This window comes from Fringilla coelebs, assembly GCF_963513975.1.
Source record: "Fringilla coelebs genome assembly, chromosome: 2".
Classification (NCBI taxonomy): Eukaryota; Metazoa; Chordata; class Aves; order Passeriformes; family Fringillidae; genus Fringilla; species Fringilla coelebs.
The window spans coordinates 91289376-91313287 of record NC_140029.1 but is presented as its reverse complement, the minus strand read 5'-3'; the positions used below and the strand labels follow the sequence as shown (position 1 = coordinate 91313287).

Here is a 23912-nt window from a genome sequence, read left to right as displayed (position 1 = left end):
TATCAAAATAGATTTTTGACGGGCAAATATGAAATGCTTTTTAGAGTGAAAGGAAGGAACACACTTCTATCTCAACTCTTGAAGAGGCTGCTAGAAAAGGCCAGAATTTGGAAGGGATGCCTTATGGGTGGCTTAATATGAACAGGAAGAAAACCTTATTTACTTTGAGGGTGACAGACCACTGGAGCAGATTGCCCAGAGAAGTTGTGGAATCTCCTTCCCTATAGATATTCAAAAGCTGCCCGCATGGGATCCTGTGCACCCTGCTCTACATGAACCAGCTTTAGCAGGGGGGTTGGACTGGATAATCTCCAGAGGACCCTTCCAACCCCAAACATTCCATGATTCTGTTATATCAGTGATTTTCCTCCATTTTGCATATCCTTTTCTTCTCTAGCCTGCTTTAAGCTGAAGATACCACATGCTGTTCACAAAATAATGCACTGGAACAGGAAACTGACCTTTTTTGAATTTGCCACCAATCGTTGATTTGGGAGACAAAAGGCACTTTGTTCTTTCACATGCCACTGAGATGGAGAATCTGCTTTTCTCCTTCCATTCTGCAACAAAAGTCTGGAAAAGTGCTCTGTCGCTTGCTACATCAATAATAGTGAAACTTTCAGCACTTAAGGGAACAAATGGAAAAACATCCTGAGATAGCTGCAGTGAAAAGCCTTGGTCTACAATGGAATTATCTTTTATCTCATCTGCCTCAGTTGGGTCTAGACACTCAAGATTGTCCTGGAATGTTTTTACCTGCTGCTCTGCATTTCCCTGCTGCTCTGCATTTCCCTCACTATTCCACTGCAGCTGAATCGTCTGCCCTTCCTTCTTGCAGGTGACTTGTCCCTTTCTTGCAGATGGGAGAGGAACAGGACATTTTGGGAAAAGCTCTTTGGGAGGTGTTGGAGGAATAAACCCATTATTACTATCTGCTGCAAGACTGGATGTTCTCTTGCTTCCCTCGAGCTGAAGTGTTATGCCATGTGTTTTCTGAAGATCCAAGCTTTCCATTTTGTTTTCTTTAACCCTGAAAGAGCTTTTTAAATCCTGGCAAGTGGGCAAAGGCTCCTGCTCACAACAGTCAGATTCAAAAACTGGATCTGGCTCTGGACTAACGAGAGGAGCAACTAACTCTCCTTTCAAACTGGAACTTGCTGAAGCTGTTTCAATGCCTGAGAGGCTAGGCCATTTGTCCAACACATCCTGCAATCCTGGGCTTAGCTCAAACGAGCATTCAGTCCACACCACTGGATGGGGGTTCTTCTCAAAAGTTTGGTGGCTTCTCTGGAGCTTTTCACCTTGATCTCCTACTAAATCCTTTGGTCTGGGGTCACTGTTACAAATTACTGAGTTTCTTAATCCTGACTGACCTTGAAATGTAGGAGGAATGTCTTTCAGAAAAGACGGGGAATTTCCATGGTCTAAAACTTCTGCTATTACATCTGAGGATGCTAGAGACACATTGTTACACTGTGCAGGATTCTCATGTTCTTTCTGATTGTCACCAACATCAAATTTATTCTCAACAGGCCTTGGATTCTGCAAAACACCATCTGGAGGAAGCAAAGCCACAGGGTCCTTTCCATCAGCTTCTATGATGTGAACAGCTGAAAGGTCACTGACATTACTGAAGCTCTCATCAAACAGCAAGTTATCGCTCGTATTTAGGCTTGTTTCAGGGACAGGCTGGCATTCTACTTGTACAATGTGTTCCCTACCAAAATGGGAGGTTGCTTTATTCAGGTCTTTAGACACACTCTCCCCTTTCACTGAATTTTGGGTCTGGTAATCTTGCAGAAAACTGTGTAGTTGTGAGTCGGTCATTGAGAAATCACTTTCTTTAAGGCAAGGTGAAAGTTCTATTTTCTTCACTACAGGCTGTAAATTAAGGCCTCCAGACTCCAAAACTTTATTACTACAGTAATGAGTTGTGTTTTTTGTAACGTCATTTGTTGTGATACGGCTTGGGAAGCTCACTTTCCTAACTGTTGCAGCCAGCCTTTTATCAGTATCATTCTCAGTCCATAAACTGCTTCGTTTTTCTGATATTTCCTGCTGTGGTATAGCTGCCAGCTCTGAACCTTGTATCCCCTGCTGTCCTGTGATTCCAGCTGCTCCCTCCTGTTTTATTATCATCTCTGTTTGAGTATCCAACTGGATGCTGTCTTCAAAGTCTCTAGAGTCAGAAAACAGATGAGAGGCTGGATCATTCTGAACACCATTTGCATTGCAAACACCTCTGGATTTTACGAAAGACCCTTTCAGAAAATCTTTAGGATGACTGCTGCCATTCTGCATGGTTCCAGCTTGCAACAATATTCCATTGGGCTTTTCACTCCCATTTTTGCCAGCATTCTGAATCTGAATATTGCAGATTTTCTCTCCACCTGGACAAAAATTCTTATCAATCCTTGCCTCAGCACAGCTCGCATCTGTTTGAGTTTTATTCCTTTTATTCTGCTTAACATCAGTTTTGTCAGTGCTATGTGTCCCAGCACTACCAGGTATCCCTCTACTTCCTACAATACTGTGTGTCTCCACACTGGTGTGGGGAGTACCCTTCAGCATAACAGGTGCCTGAAAACCTGCCCTCCCCTTGGACATGCCTTCATTAGTGGTACTAGGCTCTGTAAATAATCCTTCCATTTTATCTTTCTTCCCAATCTTAACATCCCTCATCTGTACAGAACTTGAGACTTTATGAGTTACAGAATCTGTTTCCATAAATTCCTTATTATTTGGGTTTGAAACAGAATCATCTGTAGAGATGGTGGTGCAGGAAACAGGCAGATTTTGTCTATCTATGCTAAGCTTATTTGAATCTTCAAGAAGTGACCCCTGCAGTTTTGAAGTGGTATTTTTGTTCCTAGTCTGATTTAAGTGTCTATCTGTGCTTTTAATCAATCTAGAGGCTGAAGACTCTGTTCTCAATGTTGGTGTTTTTCCTTGTTCACTAAGGTGCTCTCGGATTGCTGTTCCGGAATTCATCTTGGTTTTGACCAGAGAAATTTCTTCCACGTTTTCCTTTCCTCTGCACACATTTGGCCTTTTTCTAGCACTGTACACACAATCACCCTTGCCTTTCTCTGCTCGAGCCTGTTTCCTGCCCAGGACTTCACTCTCAAATACAGAGCTTTCTGTGCTACTACTCAGTCGCCTTTTACATCCCTTTTTAATATTTGATAAGTTTCCAATCTGAGAACCAAGGCCATTACAGTGTTGAACTCTGCAGCCTTTTTTGTTTAACACCCTTGAAGACTCAGCAGACTCCTCTCCATCTGATCTATGCAGTCTGTCTTCCAGTTCTGACTCACTGCTGATCACAGAGGATGTATCAGTCTCCAGAAAAGACTCTGGGTTCCACTGCACCCCCAGCAGTGCCAAATCCTGCTGCAGAAGTCTCCTGGCTTCCTCCACAATGACAGAGGCTGCTTCTCTTTCAGTGAAGCCCTTCATTCCAGCCATCCAGATGCTGCGCACGGCCCGACGCTCCTCTGCTGCCTCTTCATCCTCATCCACAGCCCTACGAACACTGCGGGGAAGGTAACACATGTAACACACCCATGCACAACATGACACGCATGTGAACACCCATGCAGAACATAACAAACAACACAAGGAGCTGGCACTATTCTCTTCTGCTCCCATGTCAACTGTCTTCACAGCTTCCTTTACAGAAGCACTCTACTTAAAATATAATGCACTTGATGGGAAATAACTTAATTGGAAATAACTATTTCTAAATATGAATAGATGCTGATGAAAGATATTCCTGGCTGCATACCCCAAAAGCATTTCCAGATTTCTGTGTTCAAACGTACCCCAGACAAATCCCAATTCCCTGCCAGGGGAAGATGCAGGTCTCAATGAATCATCCTCTGTGCACTGTTTTCCAAATTAAGGAAACTTCAAGAGCATGAACCGGACAAGTATCATGGCACAGTCCAACAAGTACTTGATCAAGGAAACTTGTTACTGCACTAACATATAAATCACAAGAGAATCCCAAAAGATAATCATTATTAAATCGTTGAACATATGGTGAAGCTGCCCTTTAGAGGCAGCAAAAACTGACCAGAAAGCACTGACCATTTACCCAGGACTAAACAGTGCATTGAAAAGAGGAATAAGAAGAACATTTTGGTGTCAAAAACTTATTCTGTAAATGCAAGGTGCTTCTATTAATTTCAGAACAACCATGGAATGACTGTGATCAGTCGGAGAGACATAACCTACAAGTTATGCCTAATTAATGTTCGACACAAAGTTCCAAAAGGTTGCCACATTTTATTGCAAGTTCCATCCTGTAACCCTTCACCTTACAAACCCCTTTACTTGACTTCTGGACTTACTGATTTCTCACCTTTTAAATGGTACTGAGCTCTTCAGAGCAGCTGCCACATCATCAGGACTGGCTTTAGCGAGGTCAGCCACGGTGACAAAGCCAGCGCTGTAAAGTGTCCTGGCACGCTGGGCATTGAGCAGAGACACCCGCACCAGGTCACACAGCTCCCTGTGCACCCCAAAAGTGAGCCTGCTCTGGAACTGAGAGAGCAACATCTCCATGTTGTGCCAGCCCAATCGATTACAGAAAACTGTTATCATTCCTGGAACACAAAAGTTACATTAATGTCTGAACTCCAGCTCCAGTTCTACTAAGCCGGATTCACTCCCCGCCTCCCAGTCTGATTCAGCACTCACTTTACATTTCTCACCTTCCATTGTTTACAAAAACAAACACATGTTTATTACATCTATGAGTAGGAGCTAGTCTTGCAGAACTCAATCTGCAATTAGCTAGTTAATCAGCGAGGCAGAAATTCTGAATGACATTGTTTTTTTCCCAGATGCTAATATTGAAAGTTTGAAGCACGTGCATATCCTGAAACAGGAGTCCTATGAAAGAATCATACTGGAAAAAAAAGGCAAAGGAAGAAGTAGTGAGGAGAGTCATTAAGGGAAGCCATAGATCTTTGAGGAAACCCAGCACTGACATCCATAAAAATAGACCTTGGCCTGCAGGATTTCAGTTACTGAGAGCATCATAGGAGGTAGCAAATCCTATGATACAGGTTACAACTGCAGCCCCCAGTGCATGGGAGAAGGAAAAGAGCACAGAGAAGACAGTTTCTTATTCACAGATTGCATCTACAGACAGTGAAAACCACTGAAAGACATGGCATTCCTCACTAATTTTACAGTGATCATAGAATACAACTTTTATCGTATCTCTTAACTCTATGTCATATCAATAGTTCATTTTACTTCCCAGATTACTTCTGTGAAAACTATTAACACTGGAAACACAGAATTATGAAACTGCTACAAAGTTATTTATACCAAGAAGTTTTAAAAAAACGTTATTTATATTACCAGAATTAAATTAAACTATTCTGCATCAGTTGGCGTGACCTTTTCATTTTGGGGCTTTGACTCATGCTGCAGCCCACACAGAGGGTTTCGCAAGTCGAGCTAAAACTGTCTTAAAAACTGAAAACCCACTTATGGAGTAATGAAGGATTTAGGCAACAGAAAAAAAATATCTTGGTCACTGGTGGGCTGTTACTTCTACTCCTGCACAGCTTTCTTAGGGAAGTTAAAGGCAGCAGCTGTCTGACCTCCTGTGATCTGCTGATAAATGACCCAGAAGCCACTCACTCTGTTCTGAAAACTATAACCTTATACCTTCTGAACAATTAATTTTGCATTCAGAAGAAAGCCATGTCCCATCTTAGAGGCTCCAAACTTTACTTAATCCTGAAAGGTATTCTTTCCTCATAGAGCAAAGCTTTAGAAGGGACTTACACTAATTTCCATACTTAGTATTGAACAAGATACATTCCTGCACAGCACACAGCTGATTTCCACAGACCTCAGCATGCTGCACACTGCTTGATTCCCCTCAGCTGGCCCCCTTCCCACTGCACACTCTGTGGTTCCACAGCAGGGGCAACCACAGGTTAAGCTATAAATCCATAAGTGGTTTCACAAGGCTGTTTGCTGTCAGTACCACACTGTGGCTATCTTTGCCCCAAATCTGAAAGGACAAAAAAAAAAAAAAAAAAAACAACAAAACAGAGTAGCCAAAGACTCCTGCCTGGTGTATTTTGCTCAGAAAACTTGCCTGCATAAGTGGCAGCAGATTGCTGCAAGGATTGAAGCTGACCACGACTACAGCCATATTTCTTGGTCATATCTTGTAAAGGAACCTCACTGATTAAATCCAGAAGGGCAAGGCTGGTGAAAAACCTGTTGAGAAAGTACAAGAAGAAATAAAATTGTCATCTGGGGCACATTACTGTACATGGCAAAATGTGCTGTGATACATAGGACAGAACAGTTCAACGCTATAGCACACAAAAGAAACAGAGAGGATGGCTTCCAAACACATCAGCACAAACATCTTGTGCCTCCAGTGTTCCCAGACCAGAGCAGACCAGGTCCAGGTTCTCTGACCTATCAGCTCACTCAGAAAGAGAGCCAGTTCCTGAAAACAGACACAGAGCCTGTGCATTACAAATGTTATAGCCTCTGATCTCTGCACTTTCACACCCACATTCTGTGGCTACCTTTTGTGGATGGCCATTTGTCTGTGCTGTTTCTCTGTTTTAGCTGTGATTTTGCCCTTTACAGAGCGAGCTAGAAAGCCTTCTTCAATCCCCACCAGCTCAGCCACACGTTTCATTGAGGCAGGCAGCTTCTCCCACAGGCAGAAAAACTGGTACCAATCAATGGTGGTCCACTCCTCATACACTGGGGTGACCTAAAGAAAATAACACAAAGCAAAAAACTGTTTTAGAGAAATAAACAGAACTAAACAGAGTTTTGGGTAAACAAAACTACAGCCTAGGGAATATGGTTAGAGCATCCTACGCACGACGTAAAGGCACTGAGTCACAGGCGTGGACCATGAAGAAAGTAAAAGCTCTTCTAATCCAGTTTCTTTAATACTTGTACTGATGAGATCTGACTCATATGGGTACTCCAATGATTAAACCATTTAGAATCTTTGTCAGATTATTCTTTAAATCCAAGCCACTAAACGATTTTTAAGCTGCCTCTTCACTGTCCTTTAAGAAAACAAAATTTTATTATTTTTTTAACATAATTTACAGACATCCGTCAACATTTTAAAACCATGAGTAACCACTGCCACAGCATCTGATAAAGCAGGAAGGACACAGAACTTGCCAGAACTTGCTGAAGCTTTCATTTACCTGGAGTACAAAAGATCTCCACTTTTATAAACACTAACAAAAAGCCCTCCACAACTTTTTTTTAATGTTTTTTAGACATAAAACCAATTCTGTTAATGTTTAGTCAGCACAGAGTCAGATCCTCTATGAGGAGACAAAATGTCTTCATACCTTTATCAATATAAAGCAAGATGAATTATTTTGAAAGAACTAAGAGTTGCTTGGCACAAATGTTAAATGGCACAGAATACTAGATGCCTATGTGGTTGTAAATCATCCATGCCTCTTCATCTGCTGAGAAAAACAAAAGTTATTAAGATGGGGGTTTATCTTTTGTTGTTTATTGGGCTTTTGCTGTGATTTGGTTTTTTCTTTAAAGAAATCTATTTTCCTAGTCTAGCAAATCCTTATTTGTTTTAATCAAGTTCCCTAAAATACAAGGGCTTGGAATTCAGTCTCATATTTGTACATGTAAAAGATGCAAGCTTAAAAGAATTAAAAAGTATTTTAGCAGATAAACTCCCTGTAGCTCATAAGGAACACATGAAGAACAATACTTAAAAAAAAAAAAAAAAAGCAACAAAATGAAATAAACCTTTGGCCTTGAAAATGAACAGACTTGCAAGAAAGTGTTTTAGAGTAGCTTAACAGAAGAGAATCTCAAGAACATTTTGTTCAACAGTGTATGATTTTAAATAACCTTAGACAAGCTGCTGCAATTAAAAAGTACAGCATAAAAAACATTATGCCATCACTGCCTCTACCCCAGAACAGGAACAAATTTCATCCTTTTTTTCTGCTTTGGACATGCAAACAGGGAAAAAATTCACTGGTGCATAACACAAAGTTCATTTTACCTGGCAGAAATAGAACAATATATAATGTGGTCCTCTAAAACAGAGATATGAGTACATATGGGACAGCAGTAGACCCCAAAAAAATCTAGCTGTTTTACCCCATAACTGGGCTATTGAATTCACCAAGCAGAGACAGGTACCCTCAGCCTGCCCCTGTCTCCCAGCTCAACAAGCTTTGTAACTGCAAGCACATTCCTATTGAAGTGAACTTTCTTTTCAGACAAGACTCCCAAACTCTGCCTTTGATTTATCATCCTGGTAAAGACAATACACCTTACTCCTAAAGAAGGCTAAAGCTGACTGACAGATTTCAGCTGATGGTTGCATGATGGACCTCTGGCAGCCATGAATCCCAATCAGCTCAGTGCAAATCCATCTGGTTTCCTTAATGATCTTCACAAGTTCATGGCTTCCTCTCTCAGGGTCTTAAATAGCAGTGCTTAGCTTTTCAGGCCTATGTGCTCATAAATCTTGACACACTCTGGGACACTTTTCCCTTTTAAGATTTATCACACTCCTTCCTTTAGCCCTGGCAGCATCACCAGGCAAGTAAACTAAATCAGGGATGAATTTCACTGTAACTGAATCAAAGAAAGGCCCATCCATGGAAAGGAAGTGGTGTGGGTCTCTGAGGCTTTTTGGAAGCAAAATAGATACTAAAAGCCCAACATTTTCCTGTGCCTCCAAAAGTAATATGAAATTAAGCCTGCTGATCCCAAACACACATTCAAAAATCAATTTGTTTCACCAATTTCAAGTGCCTCAGAAAATCTACAATTATTTTATGCTCAAAAGTTATTAAGTTCTGAAATCTTAGTAAGTCAAGGGTGACAAGAATGGGGTTAAATGGCACACAACACCTGTCTGCACAATAGACACTATGGTAAAACACTCATTCTGAAGAACCTTCAATTTAGAAACTTTTCTTCATGAAGGATAAACAAAGCAAAGCACAGAAAAACTCAAACCTATGTTCATGGAGCTGCCAAGAACCTTGCATTGTGCTGTCTCCCCTTAGTTTTGGCAGTGGAAAATACAGGACACAGATTAGGAACCTACCAAATAGACAATATGCAGATCATTCTCCAGAACAAAGCTTTTCATAGCTCGCTGCAGGTCAGCAAAGATTTCTATGGCTTCAATTGGTGAAAGAGAAGAGGAAAGAGTAGCTGAGCCAAGATGTGTTGGGTGATAAACCTTTGCTGTCAAAAAAAAATAGATATATATTACATAGAGAAACATTTTGGTGCAAGTTTATAATAATTTTCAGGTTGTGCTGCATTTGAGATTTTCACAGCTGCTTTTTCAATAAGAAATAGTGTATGTCTACATTCTGAAGACAGAAAAATGGAAACAATAACAGGCTTAGCCATGCCTATGTCTAAACTAGACTTTTTCTCTTTAGAAAGACAAAAATCACCGTCTGCAGTTAATATGCACCAATCCTGTGGTAAAAGTTTGCTTTGTTTAAAGATATTTTGGGAATTTTCAGACTAGGATGCATCAGTCTTAGAGGTGATGTGCAAGTGATGTGATGTGCCTTCCAAAAACATGTGCATGCAAAATATGATAAACAGGTGTAAAGATACCTTCCAGAAAGCTAGAATATTCTTGTTACACAATTCTTTTAAATAACATATTAAAAAATGCAGAGAAGTCCTTACTATTAATTTACATTGAACATCTACTCAGTTAGCAAATCAAAACTGCAATCACTGGGAGGAACACCAGCTTTACCTTTCACATCATTGCCAGAGTCCACAACCTGAATGAATTCATTTTCCAGCAGCCATGCCACACAAGCCTCAATAGGTCCAGCCTGTGCTTTGTCTTGCTCTTTCCCATTTTCCCATTTGTTTTCTTTCAAACTGGATGCAAGCAGAGTGCAAGAGGCATAGGTTTGCACATCCTCTGGAGTGTTGGCTACTCCCCCCACTATGATCTGTTGAAGAAAAATACCTGTTCATATTGCCAGAGATGCAGTAGGACAGAACATCAGATAAGAGAATCCGAGAGAGTGATCCATCATCTCAGTTTTAAAGAACCATTTTCCCAGAGAGGGGAATATGAGGCAAAGCAACAGATAACTTTTAAAGACTTTCTTGGCAAGAAGTCAGTCATCTTGGGCAGAAGTAAGAAGACTAAGCTATGGAAAAGAATGATTAACAAAATCTTATTTTGAAAGTGAACATACACATAGCAGCAATTTAGATTTGAGACTAGCCTGAGGCATTTTTCTTAGCCAACACTGTGAAATATTAAAGTATGTTAGAACACAAACTGCAATTTTGTGAATTCAAAAAGCAAACCATGAAAGTGGAGTTCTTGTAAGGCTATTCAGCACACAGAAGGTTTCTGTTAATAAATATGAATGTTATACCCCACCATTGTTATCCTGATTGAGAGTGATTTTGTTCATCTTGGATTTTGGTTTTGCTTTAAAGGAACCCCCTTCTTTTAGATAGCCCTTATGCAGAAAAATACATTTAGAAATTATACTGGTCTGCTAAAATTCAAAATCTATGGAAGTACAACCAAATTCTAAGCATCACAAAAGTTTTTAAAAGACAGTAAAAGTATAGCAAACAGATTCTATTTAAAGAGTCTTGCATCTAATCCAAGTTCAAGCCCAAAAGCAGCTTTGGAAAAGGACATAAGCTCACCCAAGTGAAATGAAATCCTTTTGGTCCTTTTTACTGCTATAGGAGCCCTACAGAGCAGGGAGAAAATTGGGTACCACCCCTGTTTGCTCACCCAAAATGTATTCACAAAATTTCAATTGTTCCTGCGCAGAAGAGGTAGGTAAATTGAGGGGGTAAATAAGAGACCCTACAAGGTTCCACAAATGTCATTATGGCCCAATTCAGCCTACAAAGCCTCTAGGATCAGTAATTTACAAACATCCTCCAGTTAACAGTGTCAGGTCACACCTAAAGTTTAAGAATCAAACTTAGTTCTGCCTGCTGCTTGAGTACATCTAAACACAATAGCAAAGCTTCTTTGAGTGTCCCAATCTGCAACAAGCAAAGAAACATCCTAGACAAAATGCTGAATACTGAAGCAAGCTGGTAGAGCCAAATAAATGACTGACTTGACAAAGGAGGAAACACGTGAAAAAGAAGTGCACAGAAAACATTTGGTTGTGTCACAGAAGAAACCATCCTAGCACAATTCTAATCCCTCAGAGTCCCGTACCTCAAGTATTGCTCTTTTCATGCTAGAAGCAACACCTTCCCCTTCTCTTCTAAGCAAACAGCTGCAAACAGGCTTGAGAGATCCCTGAAGTAGAGCAGCACCTTTTGATCTCTCTGAGGGCTTGCAGACTAAAATGCTCTCACCTATTGGAGAAGAAAAGAAAAACAAAACAAATACAAAAACAATTACTTTAGTACGGCATCTTAGCACTATAACAGCTGCACACAGCTCACCAAGGGCATATTATTGGAATGGAAAACTGTAAGTATTTTCAAAAAAGCTGAGTAACAAAAGAAGAGAAAAAAATGTGCAACCTTAAACAGTGCATATGAATTGCTATGTAACAACTGCAAAGACACACAGTACATCAGAACTAAGGCAGAGCCAGCTTCAAAGTTACATTAGGCTAGTCTGGGTCTTGCCAAGTCGTCTAAGGAGATTCCACAGCCTCTGTTCATCTGCTTTGCTGCTGAACCACTCTTGCTTCTTTTTCTGGAGTTGACTGGAACTATAATATACAGTGGCATCAATTTGAGATTTTCATTACATTAATAAACTGAAAAAAATTTTCAAAAGAAGAAAACATAAAAGCTGCGCAGTATTTTGACAGTTTGTATTAAGTCAACCAGCTTTCACTCCAGATATAACTAATTCAGAAATCCAAAATTACTGATCTAACTAGGCATCCTCTGAACTTTTATATATGCATTTATATACACATACACATAAGTATCCTGCATGGTTTCCACTGAAAGTACATCTCAATATATCCTACCTTAAAATTCTCTGTCAGACATTGTTCAGGTAATCTCCAACTACTGAAACTCTATGGAAGATAAAAACCATCCCAGAGCCATGAAAGAAAAATGAAAATATTGGCTAAATTCCTTTAATGAGACATAGTACTGAGACAAGGGGGTGAGAAACTAAAAGGTGATTGATTAAGGATAGCTGTTTAATCATGTGTATTGTTTAACTTCTGCTGTGCTTGCGAAGACGAGATGAGAAAATGAGAGGATACTTTGATTAGGAACTGCATCCCAAAGCAGGAGGGAAAGAGTGCCAGACTTGCAAGGCTGTTGAGATAAGAAAGGCTCCTCGCACCCCCAAAAAAGCCTAGACCAGCCTTGTGGTTGGAACTGTGACCAAGAGAGCAGGGAGCACGTGCAAGGAGACAAGGTGAGATGCCCACCCTGAGGAAGACATTGGAAAGCTCGTTCACTTCCTCCCGTGCAACCACCAGATGACCACCAGAGGACTGCACTTATTATTAATCATAATAGCAAGCAGGGCTGGGCAGGGCTAGGAAATGAATATGCATGGAGTACTGCAAAACTTGATGCACGTGTAACATCTCAGGGAATAAAGAGAGGGTTAAGTTCTTCAGAAAGCACGCATCTTTGGAGGAGTTATACCCCACACGCCTCAGCGCTGAATAAACACACACCTACTTCACAACTTTTACAAGTTGTGGAGTTTTTCCATGTATCAGTACAGCTTAACCATGGAAAACACAGTGGTCACATAAAGGATATTTCTTTCCACAAAGCTGTTAGGGAGAAACTGGACCACTGAAGACCTTAGCTAGTTGCACACTTTGTCAGCTGGCACAGGATAAAGGAACAGGGTAGGACACATTTGCCTTTGACTAAGAGAAGAACATTAGTGTTGGATTAGCTGTACATTAAATATCATGGCAGATTTATGATAACTTGTTAAGATTTAAATGCATGTAGTCTGGATACAAGGTAATTTTGGTAGTGGGTATCTTAGTATGATCCTAGCAATGTTAACTTAGGATAAAACTGTAGCTTTGGAAATGCTACAGTAATTAGCAAATCCAGAGGTAATGAAAACACAACTGCACTTAAATTTAATGAACAGAATAAATAAATGCAGTGTAGGCGAGTAACGAAATACAGCTTAAACATAATTACGTATATTAACTGTAGAATCAAATGATGTTCAGAGGATGTGTCTTTGATTTTTTTAATCCTGCCAGGTGAAAACATTGATATCAGTTGATCACATACTTTTGACAGAACTGGGGAGTAGTTAAGATAAACTGCCTGTAAAGCATTGTTTTGTGAAAGAAAAGCTTGTTTTTATTTTAGCAATAAAGAACATCTATTCATTTTGCATTTGGGTTCTGATGTGACCTGAAATTTCCTCTGAAAACTTCCCTTTGACTCTTTCAGAGTGATGTATCTAAAAGAAAACCTCACAGAAGATGGGTATCCACTTAGCTCTACATTATCTGACATATTATTCAAGTTTTACAAGACTTGGGGGATATTCTTTCCCAAGATGCTAATGATAATTCAAAGCTAATAATTGCAATCTAGTAAAGAATAAATTTTAAAAAAAGGAACTGAGCTGTTCCAATATCCATTATTGAACATTTCAGATACTAGGGAAGGTCCAGGTTAGCATCAGATAGACAAACACCAGAAGACTCTCCATCTCTAGGCATAAAACTCCATTACAGCCAACAAAGGCCCTACTAAATTCTAGGCTTTGTTCAGCTTTACCTATTTCTCCTTGGGAAAACAGTACTTTTGATGAATGCAAAAAGAAACACATTTCACTCTCCAAAATTATATTTTTAAGTTTCCATCAAATCAAGAAAAATAAATTAAAAAACCAAAATGTAAGACAATCCAAAACTACAATGTTGGGAGAGGAGGAGGAATTCAACCCAACAGCATTTATCTTTTGTCTGTCAGCTAAATTTCATATCCACATAAAGCACTTTTTCCAGCTGAAGTTGCTGTCCTCCAGTCTCTCTACTCTGTGACAGAGTAGCAGCTGGCAACATAGCTTTATGTTCTCATCCAAAAGATTCTGTGGAGTGGAAAAAAATGGTACATTCATGAAGCTCATCAGCATAAAATCAACTGCTTACACATCAGAACTGTCAAAAAGGGTACTAATTATTGTTACTTGAAGGAGAAAAAGAAAAAACTTCAAGGAATAATGTAATTTTACACCTGCCTGCTACAGTCAAATGAGAAAGTCTGGAAAATTTCAAAATCCAGCCTGCAGCTGCCCTTTCCTTGAACGCACAGGGAGAGCTCACAGAGATATAGGTCGCAAAAATGCTCTGTTGCTATGCTACTCAGGCAAAAATAGAAAGCTAAATGTAAGAACAGTCTGCTTACATAGGGCTCCAGCAAGCACCAATCAAACAATCAGGAGGGCAAATCCCACTTCGTGCATCTGTTGAACTTCTTCTTTTCTACTGTGTTTATACCTGCATAATGTGGCTTTTTGCAATCATCCACAAAGATAAATTTTCATTGCAAATTAAAATAACAGGCAGGATTTTTTTGTTGAACATCAATCAGTGCCACTGTATGCAAGAAGATGCCATATTACCTGTGAACTACTGTTCATATTTCTCTGTCTCTGTCTCATTACTACTTTCCAGATCCATAAATTTGATGGTTAAGTTTAATAAATCTAAATCATAATTTCAGACAACAGAAGTTTGTCAAATTAGGGTTGTAGACTTTACATGCATTTCTTACATTTTAGGCCCATCTGATGAGAGTTTACTGCAAATTTTCTCACTGAAACTCTAAACACTTTAATCAACTGACCATGGATCACGGAATTAAGGCAAATGAACAACACAGCCTTTGAAGCTAACAAGAATTCAAAGGCAAAAATAGCCTGTTCCTGAAGTAACTGACATATAAATACCAAAGTCAGTCTCAGTCAGTGAAAACAATCCCCTGGGAATTACAACTTTTACTCCATTAATACCAAAAAAATTAACACCAAACAAATTCATCTTGATTAACCTAATCATACAGCGTGCAAAAGGAATTCATCATGATTAGTCCCTAATTGCCAAGCACCGCCCTGGATTTAATCAGGTTAACACCGCTCCGACAGAATGTCAATAAAGGCTCTGCTTACCCTCTGTGTCCACCCCTTTCCTGCCAGCCCTTCCAGCCATCTGCTTGTAGGTGAGGATGTCCAGCAGCCTGCCCCCGAAGGTGGGCGTGCGGATGATGACGCGGCGCGCGGGCAGGTTCACTCCCGAGGACAGCGTGGAGGTGGCGGCCAGCACTCGGATCAGGCCCTGCCGAAAGGCTCCTTCAATGATGTCCCGCTCGTCGAAAGTCAGACCTGGGGAGACGTGGCTTTTACTGACCCTTGTGATGGTGAGACTGAATGGAAGAGCTGAAAATACTGCTGGCCAGCAAGGGAAGAGCAGACTTAATGAACATTCACCAGTCAGCATTAGGAACCGGACTTGCAGCACTACTTTAGTTAACTTCTCACCAGTAAATGAAGCAACATTTCACCATTAAGTTTTTATTATTCAACTGACACTGATATACTAGCTTTTCTAAGGTGCTTGCACACATTGTGGAAAGATGAACTACTTACTCCATATTTACAAGCACTGCAAGTAAATACATAAAGAAATAAAATAAAAAATGAGAAAACAGTAGGGAAATAGGATTTACTCATCTGCCATCCTGACCCTGGATTGCTTCTTCATTATTTCCATTACATGTCTAGTATGCATCTTTCTACATTACCTTCAGGGCTTCAGGCCAATTTTATAGGAAATACAGATTCTATAAGCATTTGGAATTATTCCTCCTACATAGTCAGTGCAATAGCTACTGTTTTCTCTCCCAGTCAGTCTTTTCTCTCCGTGAATCAACAGGTGACATGCTCTATTACCTACCTAAGTAAGAAATAAAAAATCCAAGCAGAAATGTTCACAACACATGCTCCTTTCATTTTTATTTTTATTGTTATACTGCCTCTATTTACTCATTTATTTAGGAACAACTTGAAAATGCTGGAGCTGCAAATCATTGAAGTTTTCAGCCATTTCACAAAGAAAGGATCAGGCAAGTTGCTTTCTAGAAGTTGCTGTTATCCAACTGTCCTGGTTTAGGGCAAACTTGGGAGAAAGCCTCCAAAGGGGGCCCCTCCAGAAAGCAAACCCACATGGCCCCTCTCCCCAACCCGTTTGGGAAGGATTCCTCAGAGAAAAGTGGAAAGAACCTGTTTATTTAACAGGCACAGCACACAAAATGAACAATACCAGATGACAAAACTCCTTCAATGCTCTGAAAAAGATGACAAATTTAGAAAGTCTTTTCTGGGTCGCTCTGTTATCAGTCCCTCTGGAGCTGAGAATGGCTGTTGCAGGCCACAAAGTGAAAACTCCTGGTGTTTCCCAGGTCCCAGTCCAGAGCAGGCTCAAGTAGTTCCAAGAAAAGGGAAAGAAAGACAGTCCAGGGAAAATTCGGACTGCCTAGCTAAACTGACTAACAAGCAAAAGCAAGAGCAAAAGTAAAAGCAAAGCAGGAGCAAGAGCAAAAGCAAGAGCAAAAACCAAAAGCGAGAGCAAAAAGTGAAAACGAGAGCAAAAAGTGAAAGCAAAAGCAAAAGCAAAAGCAAGAGCAAAAGCAAGAGCAAAAAGCAAAAGCAAGAGCAAAAAGCAAAAGCAAGAGCAAAAAGCAAAAGCAAGAGCAAAAAGCAAAAGCAAAAAGCAAAAGCAAGAGTAAAAAGTGAAAGCAGCACTATGGACTGCCTCGTCTGTGTCCCGCCGACTGTGGGGGAGTGAGCAGGCTGAAAACAAAACAAAACTTTGCTTTTCAGAGCCAGTCTTGAAGGCACAGAACATGACATCCAGCATAAACACAACAGATGACTGGGGATACAAGCATCATAATGTCACCCTAGGACACCAACACAACACAGAGAAGACATACCAAAACAATTTGTGAATTAAAGTCTTCAGCCAACAAAGAACGAATTTCAAATTTGCCTGTAACTGTGGGATTCTTAAAGCTTATTTAATCATAGTCTACAAAATGCTTAAAAAAGCAATTGGTAAATTGCTGATACCTGCAAGAAAAAGAACCCATATGACTTAACCATTACTGAATTCAAGACCAAGATATTCAGGAATACCTGCATGATGAAATGCCACTCCCCATGGCAAAGTACGCTGGAGCACAGAGTCCAGGCCTGAAATCGAGCGCTTTAACTGATCCAGGACCTCATCCATCCCTTCTCTGTTCACAACAACTGGGGCAAGGGCTGACTTTTTTGCAGAACCTTGAGAAAGAAAGTATTTTTATAGTTCCGACTAAAATTAATTTTCATTAAAGGCATTCTGCATACTGTAGTCTTCTATTAAGTACTTTTCTCTTACTTTCAGTTTGTTGCAAATTGTAGAACTCCCTGGCAATGATGTCTGCCAGATTCTCACACCAGCTCTTGGATGGACAGAAGAGCAGGACTGAATGGCCACCACAAACAGTCTCATAACACAGGCTCACAATATGGTCTTCATCTCCCTGAATTGAGATAAAATATTTTCAGTGCACTCTCAGATTGAATGAGGTCTGTAAATGCTGTCCTCCTTCTGTATCCCAGTAGGAACCTTCTACTTCCAGTCAGTAAGATAAGTGAACATAGAACATGGAGGATTGTTATCTCAGTTTCTGTCTTGCTTAATGAAGTCCAAGCACTAGTATGACCACGTTGTTGAGCGCAGCTCTAGACCTACCCATGAATACGTGTCATGTTTTACATCTTGTTTTCAGAAATCTTTATCTGAATGAAGGCCACACAGTGCACAAATAAATCACTGCAACCTCCACATCATGACTAACAACAGTGGGGAAGAGCCCCAATGGAAAACCCCTCTACTTAAACATTTGTTAATTTGGATGTCTGAACTAAAAGTGTGGCATGTAGCATCCCCAGTAAGAGGCACTCAGCAAGCACTGCTGACCAAAGACTGCAGGTGTTCAGAGCACAGTGGAAGGCTTTTGGGGATACTTATATAGATACTCGTGCAAAAACCTGCTGTTTACAGCTTGCTTTTTTGGATCTGTTATGGTTGGTTATGCCAGATTCTCTTGTAGCAAGCAGGCTAAAGGAGGAAGAGAAAAATGTAGGCGTACAGCAAGAAATAAAAAGCACTAACATGCAAATGAAAACAGGGGACCAATGGCAGGAACTTCTCCACAAGGAATCAGCCAAATTCAGCTGAAGTGGTGAAGTCATCAAGTTCCCTTTTATTGGTCCAGTCTGAGGCACTGAAGTCTGAAGGTCCAGTGATAGATTTCAAGCCCAAGATCCCCCAGTCTTATAAAATAAGCCAACTCCTTTAAACCATTGAGTCATAAGCCTAGTTTAGCTCTTTCTCTTGCTTAATTTAGTAACTATCCAAAGCAGCTGTCTCAAAAATATCCAAATGCAACATCACCTTCTCAATATGACCACACAACAAAAGCTCTAGTGAAAAAAATTTCCTTCTGTTTCCAGGATACTTTTTCTTTGCTGTACCACCATGCTGCTGACAAGAGAATATCTATGCACAGCAAGAATGGAGTGCAAAACTTTCCAAAATATTGCTGCCATTCAGCCCATACTGCCCAACTACTACACTAGTATTATACAGAGCAGTTAAATCAACTGGAGAATTTACCCTTCAAAGACTCCACAGGAAAGGACCTACAAGTAGAGAGCTCAAACTTTCCACTTGTACCCATTTGGCTCTTTGAAATCATGTTACCCCTAACTTTCTGTATCCTTTTCAAGCATGCAAAAGGACTAACTACTGAAAACAGATTCAGAAGAATTTGAATGGACATCTCCCTTCTAATCAGTGTCATATTTAGATCATTTAGCAGTTTAACATAAGCAGGTTCAATACCAGATTTTAATACAAATACTTTCTCCCAATTATGAATGCAAATTCTTTGGCCAAAGCAGGAAATACTTACCTGCATTTATGAAAGGGAAGTAGATTTCCAGACACAAGATAAGAGTGGTGGGTAAAGGGAGAATCAAACTCTTTATACCTGTCAAGTTCTCAGAAACAACATAACTGCAAAGTCAACTTTGTCTTCAAGTCATATTGAAAAATCTTCAATACCTTCATGAGTCTGTATTTTGGGGTTTTTTTGTTTAAGTCAGGAGAAGACAAAAATACCAATTTTATTCTCAGTTTGAGCATGAATCTATGAAGTAAACAACAAAGTTGTGAATGTCATCTATTTTAAAAGAAATTTAAAAACATACCAGGAGCTGTCTCCTTAACTTTAGCACTACAAAAGGCATTATCCCAAAAGCACTGCTCAGAGTTTTGTTACCTTCAGTTGCAGCTTGGGCTGGAATTCTCGCACTAAATTCATGGAGGAGTCATATATGTTGCTGCCAATTTTCACCCACTCCTTGAGGGGCACAGGGCGGAAATCTGTACAGTAGAGCTCTGCATCTAACCATGAGGCCAGGAGCCCCAGGTTAGGGAGGGTAGCACTCATGCCTACTATCTGTATCCCACCAAAACCAGGACTGGTGCTCTTTGGGTGTCTGGAAGTGGTTAAAAGAAAATGAAAGTTAGTGGCAACACAGGCTGGAAAATGGAATTCAGAAAAAACAGTTCAATCTAATTCCTTCCAGCCTCTCAAGTGCAAAGCTAATTTTTCAGCTTCTTGACAAAGAAAGAAGCCATACGCTACTCTTAGAAAACAGGTCAGGTTATGCACTGATAACAAGATAATTCAGCTTTTAATCAATTTGAACCTAAACCTTTACCTTTTTTAGGTAGCCAACAGCTATAAATTGATTGCATATTTGGAGAGACTGAAAACAAATACAAAGATCAACTAGTTCATTGCCACTAACAAAAACGTGGAAATAAAGGAATGGCTCAATCTCCACTGCAATCTTTCTAAGCTTAAAAAGCTTAATTAAAACACTTCTATCTGCTTCCATTTCAGGACAAAAAATATTAGACTAATGTCTTCCTAGATCTGAGAACCAAAACCCTACGAACAGCAAAGAAGCAAGTAGCTTCTGTTCCTAAAATGCTGAACAGCAGCTTTCACTAAAGACAGTGAGAAGTAATGGACTCCTAACAAACCTGACAACATAAACTGTTAATTTAGATACCCAAATTTAGATTCTAATTCAGGCTTTTACATCCACACAATAGGGTTTTTTTATGCTTCTAAGCTTGTGTTTGAAAAGTACTCATTTGCATTGCACTGAGCCACAAATTGAGACTCTAAAAAATAAAAAGATCTGACAAATCACCGTGAGCTCAGAAATAACCTGAATCCTCTTAGAAGACCCTGGTAATCCTGGCAAAGACAAGACAGAGAAAATAAGATTATCCAGAAGCTGTAGTATAAAAGGCCAGTCACTGATGAGACAGAAATAAGGACGTTGAGGAGAGGCAGACTCTCTGTTATCCAAGCTCTTTAAGCATTTGCTAGTACAGCTTCACCATCAAGGTTACAGATTTTTGTCCCTACAGGAACTCTGGACCTTTTCCTCCCTAAGGCAACTATTGACCTCCAAGGCTTAAGAAAAGTTCTAGCTCATATATGACTAGCACGTTATATGACTAAGGAGGAGAAAAATCTGCTGCAGAATTTTGGCTGAGTCTGGAAAAGCCTCATGGAGAAGCATGGACACCCACACAGGCAATGGCCATTTGAGAACATTTTCTTGCTGTGAAGACACAGCTTGTACTTCAGTGGGACAGGCACTGATCATTCTGATAACTGGCCAGACTGGACAGTGTTTAAAGACTTTATATAAGCTCATTAAATAACAGAGGGAAAAAAAAAAAAAACCACAGACTTAGAAGGACATTTGAGAGAAAATGTGCTCTTCAGCTCCAGGAATCCAGTGGATTCCAAAATAAAATTAGCTGCCACTTCCTTCGTGTCAGGGAGTGGTACAGGGTACCACTGTGACCTTGATCCTGGCAGAGAGAGAGAGAATCTGGGTCCTAGCATGCCTGCATGGTGAAGGCTGAAACACTGTGCTTTCCCAGGAACATCCCTTGATGCACCTGTACTTTTTTCCCCTGGCAAGTGTTTTCTCTTTCCTGCTTCCTCAATGCAAGGGAGTAAAGCAGAGGGTAAGCCCGCATCTGTGCTGCAGCTACCTGATAAACCAAGAGAAAAGGAGAGGCAAAGTCACTCACACTGCTCCAAATTGTACTGGCTTCCAGGATTTATGGGGAGAACATGAGAAGTCAGATATTAGACCAAGAACATTGCTGGCTCCTGGAGATCATGATGGGCAATACTGAGTGAAATGTCCAGTGGAGAGATAGTGTAGAAATGGCAGCTCGCCCAGCACTAAATAGATGGTCTCTGCTTAGCCCAGCACTGCTACAATTCACAAGACAAGAAGCAGCAGAGAAAACTGACAAAATTTGACTTTTTGTGCTAAGGAAACAGTTGATTTTGACTCTTCTCTCAGCACCACCAATAAAGATTAAGGAGATTACACCACAACCTCCATTTCCTTTTTTCTGTGTTTGGGCACTATGGAGAAGCTGGACAGTTTGGTGCTGAGCATCTAGATACTAGATTCTTAAAAGCTTCTAGAGGTCTTCTCAAACATCTTATCTATTCCCCAGAGTGAAATCAATTCTGCTAAAGGAAAGAAAACATGCAACCACTAGGCTATCACATGTTATAAGCAAAAGCAGAGCTCACCCTGAGCAGTGCTAACCAAGCAGACTGCTGACATATCCTCTAAGCCTTCTGATCAATTCACCATGCACAAGTTAACAGCCTGCCCACTCTTCCATCACACCAGAGCATTCCAGTAGGATAATTACACCACTCCATGAAGCACTGAAAAATTAGGCAGGGCAAATCTGCTAGCAAAACTGTTTTTAAAAAAATCCAAAGTTTTAAAAAAAAAAAGGCTAAAGAAGTAAATGAAAGCTTCAGCCTTACTTCTTTTCCTGAGAGGATAAATCCCATGGTAGCACACAAATTGCTAACCATGTGGAAAAGAGGGTTTAACTACAATGGCAGACTCCTGAAAAGTGCTGTGATGAGATCTTAATAAACAAAATAGTCTAGGTCATCGCCCTCATAAAAACCTTGGAGCTAACCCAAGTTTCCATTCACGCAGAGAACAAATATTTAGAGTCATCAATTATTTAGCATTAAAAGACAAACATCTCAGTCTACTCACCTTTTTGCTACCTTCTCTGTAACATATCTCACTTTGGTCAGGAGGAGTTCCAGCAGATATCCTCGATGAGAGTCTCCCAGCATGTGCAACTCATCCACAACCACCACTCCTGATAAAGAAGAGCACTCAGGTCACAAACCTCCAAACTAAGAACAAATAGCCTCGATCCTTTCCCATTCCACATGATGAACAGAAATTTAAATTCACAAGTCCATCTATACTTACCAACACCACAATGGCTTCCTTCTGTCACTGAGAGAGACAAATCAGGACTGCCGTCATGATATTTCATACCCACCACAACCACACATACACACAATCAGCTTTTAAATAATAAAAATAAATAGGTGAGTTGTTAGTCTAGACACCACACAAAACAGTATTGCAGCATCTATACTGTAATCTCCTTGCAAGTAAAAACCCTCAGGCTTCAGAATATCTGGAAAGGAAAATTCCAGCACCCAAATGAGCTAGTAAAAAATTTTGTTGACATCACTGTTTTAGTTAAAAACATCATTTTTTAGTAATGCAGTTGTGTCAGAAAAAAAACAAGAGCAGATGTAATTACACTGGCAGAGTTTGCTTCCTATTAAATTGCTCTTCATTAACAAAACCTGAACGAGCTCTACTATTCAGCTTTGGCTTTCTAATGAAAAAAAATCTTTATCTGACAGCTTTGTTGCCCTCCTGCCTCCTGCAAATGACATTTTAATCTATTAACCACCTCCATGAAATTTTTAAGGTGTGTAGAAATATCTAAAAGACTAATATCTACAAAGGCTTCTGAATATCAGCAGCTGGAGACAATAGACCAGACAAGAGTGTTCCCTGGGGAGAAAACACAGAGCCACTACTACTCAGGCACCCAGTGCACCTCCTGCACACATCCCAGCAGCAGTATGTATCTTTTCTGGCCAGCTGACAGGGTCCCAGGGAGATGGAGTAGGATAAAGGAAGGTTAAACAAAAAAAAGCAGGGCACAGAGGACACCACACTTCATTAGCTCTGCTGCTGTGGAATTTTTTTTCCTCCCTGGTGCAGCTATGTAATATCTTTCTGGTACGGCTAAAATAGCAGGAGCTTAAGGGCAAATGTGACCTTACATTATCTGTCTCAATGCTATTTTTCCTTCTCTTTTTTTTTCTCTCCTTCCTACATATGTTCCTTCTCTCTCCGTCTGTTTTCTCCCTCCTCTTTCAAGCCACTCAAGTTAGAAAAGAGTGGTGCACTGCTTCATCAGCCTCTTTTACAAACTCCCACCCATCCAGCTCCTCTGTCTTCCTCTATTTCCTCTATTCTGTGCTTGCTTGTAAATAATGGCAATTCATTGGTCACCAAATATATATTTGTTCAGCTACCAGAAAAAGCTTCTTCCCGCTTCCCCATACAACAATCTGCCTGAATTCTTCCAGAGCTGAGACAGGACAGTTTAATCAGATACCTACCAAAGTAAAATCCATGCAAGTCACTTCAAACCTTCATCATACCACATAAGTACTGAAAATGAGGCTACACTCAGTCTGTTATTTCTGTCTGCAAATTAGGTGTATCCCTAGAAGGCAGCAGAAAAAACCTACTAAAAAGTACCTGAGAGATACCAGACATGTTTACTGTAGAATAACTAGGTTTTTTTAATTCTCCATCCTGTTTAAAATTAAAA

The 23912-nt window shown here is 40.2% G+C and overlaps 1 protein-coding gene across 1 annotated transcript in view; it reads right to left on the bottom strand.

The window, feature by feature from the left end:
• Positions 1-23912, bottom strand: part of POLQ (DNA polymerase theta) — a gene marked incomplete at both ends in the record, with an annotated part of 53615 nt that overhangs the window by 20333 nt on the left and 9370 nt on the right. Inside the window, 12 exons of the mRNA XM_084226611.1 lie at positions 462-3535; positions 4367-4610; positions 6128-6252; positions 6573-6766; positions 9116-9258; positions 9794-9998; positions 11252-11394; positions 15176-15388; positions 17201-17347; positions 17445-17589; positions 19396-19615; positions 22253-22361. Coding sequence (XP_084082737.1) covers positions 462-3535; positions 4367-4610; positions 6128-6252; positions 6573-6766; positions 9116-9258; positions 9794-9998; positions 11252-11394; positions 15176-15388; positions 17201-17347; positions 17445-17589; positions 19396-19615; positions 22253-22361 — 4962 coding nt within the window. The remainder of the gene's footprint in view (positions 1-461; positions 3536-4366; positions 4611-6127; positions 6253-6572; positions 6767-9115; positions 9259-9793; positions 9999-11251; positions 11395-15175; positions 15389-17200; positions 17348-17444; positions 17590-19395; positions 19616-22252; positions 22362-23912) is intronic.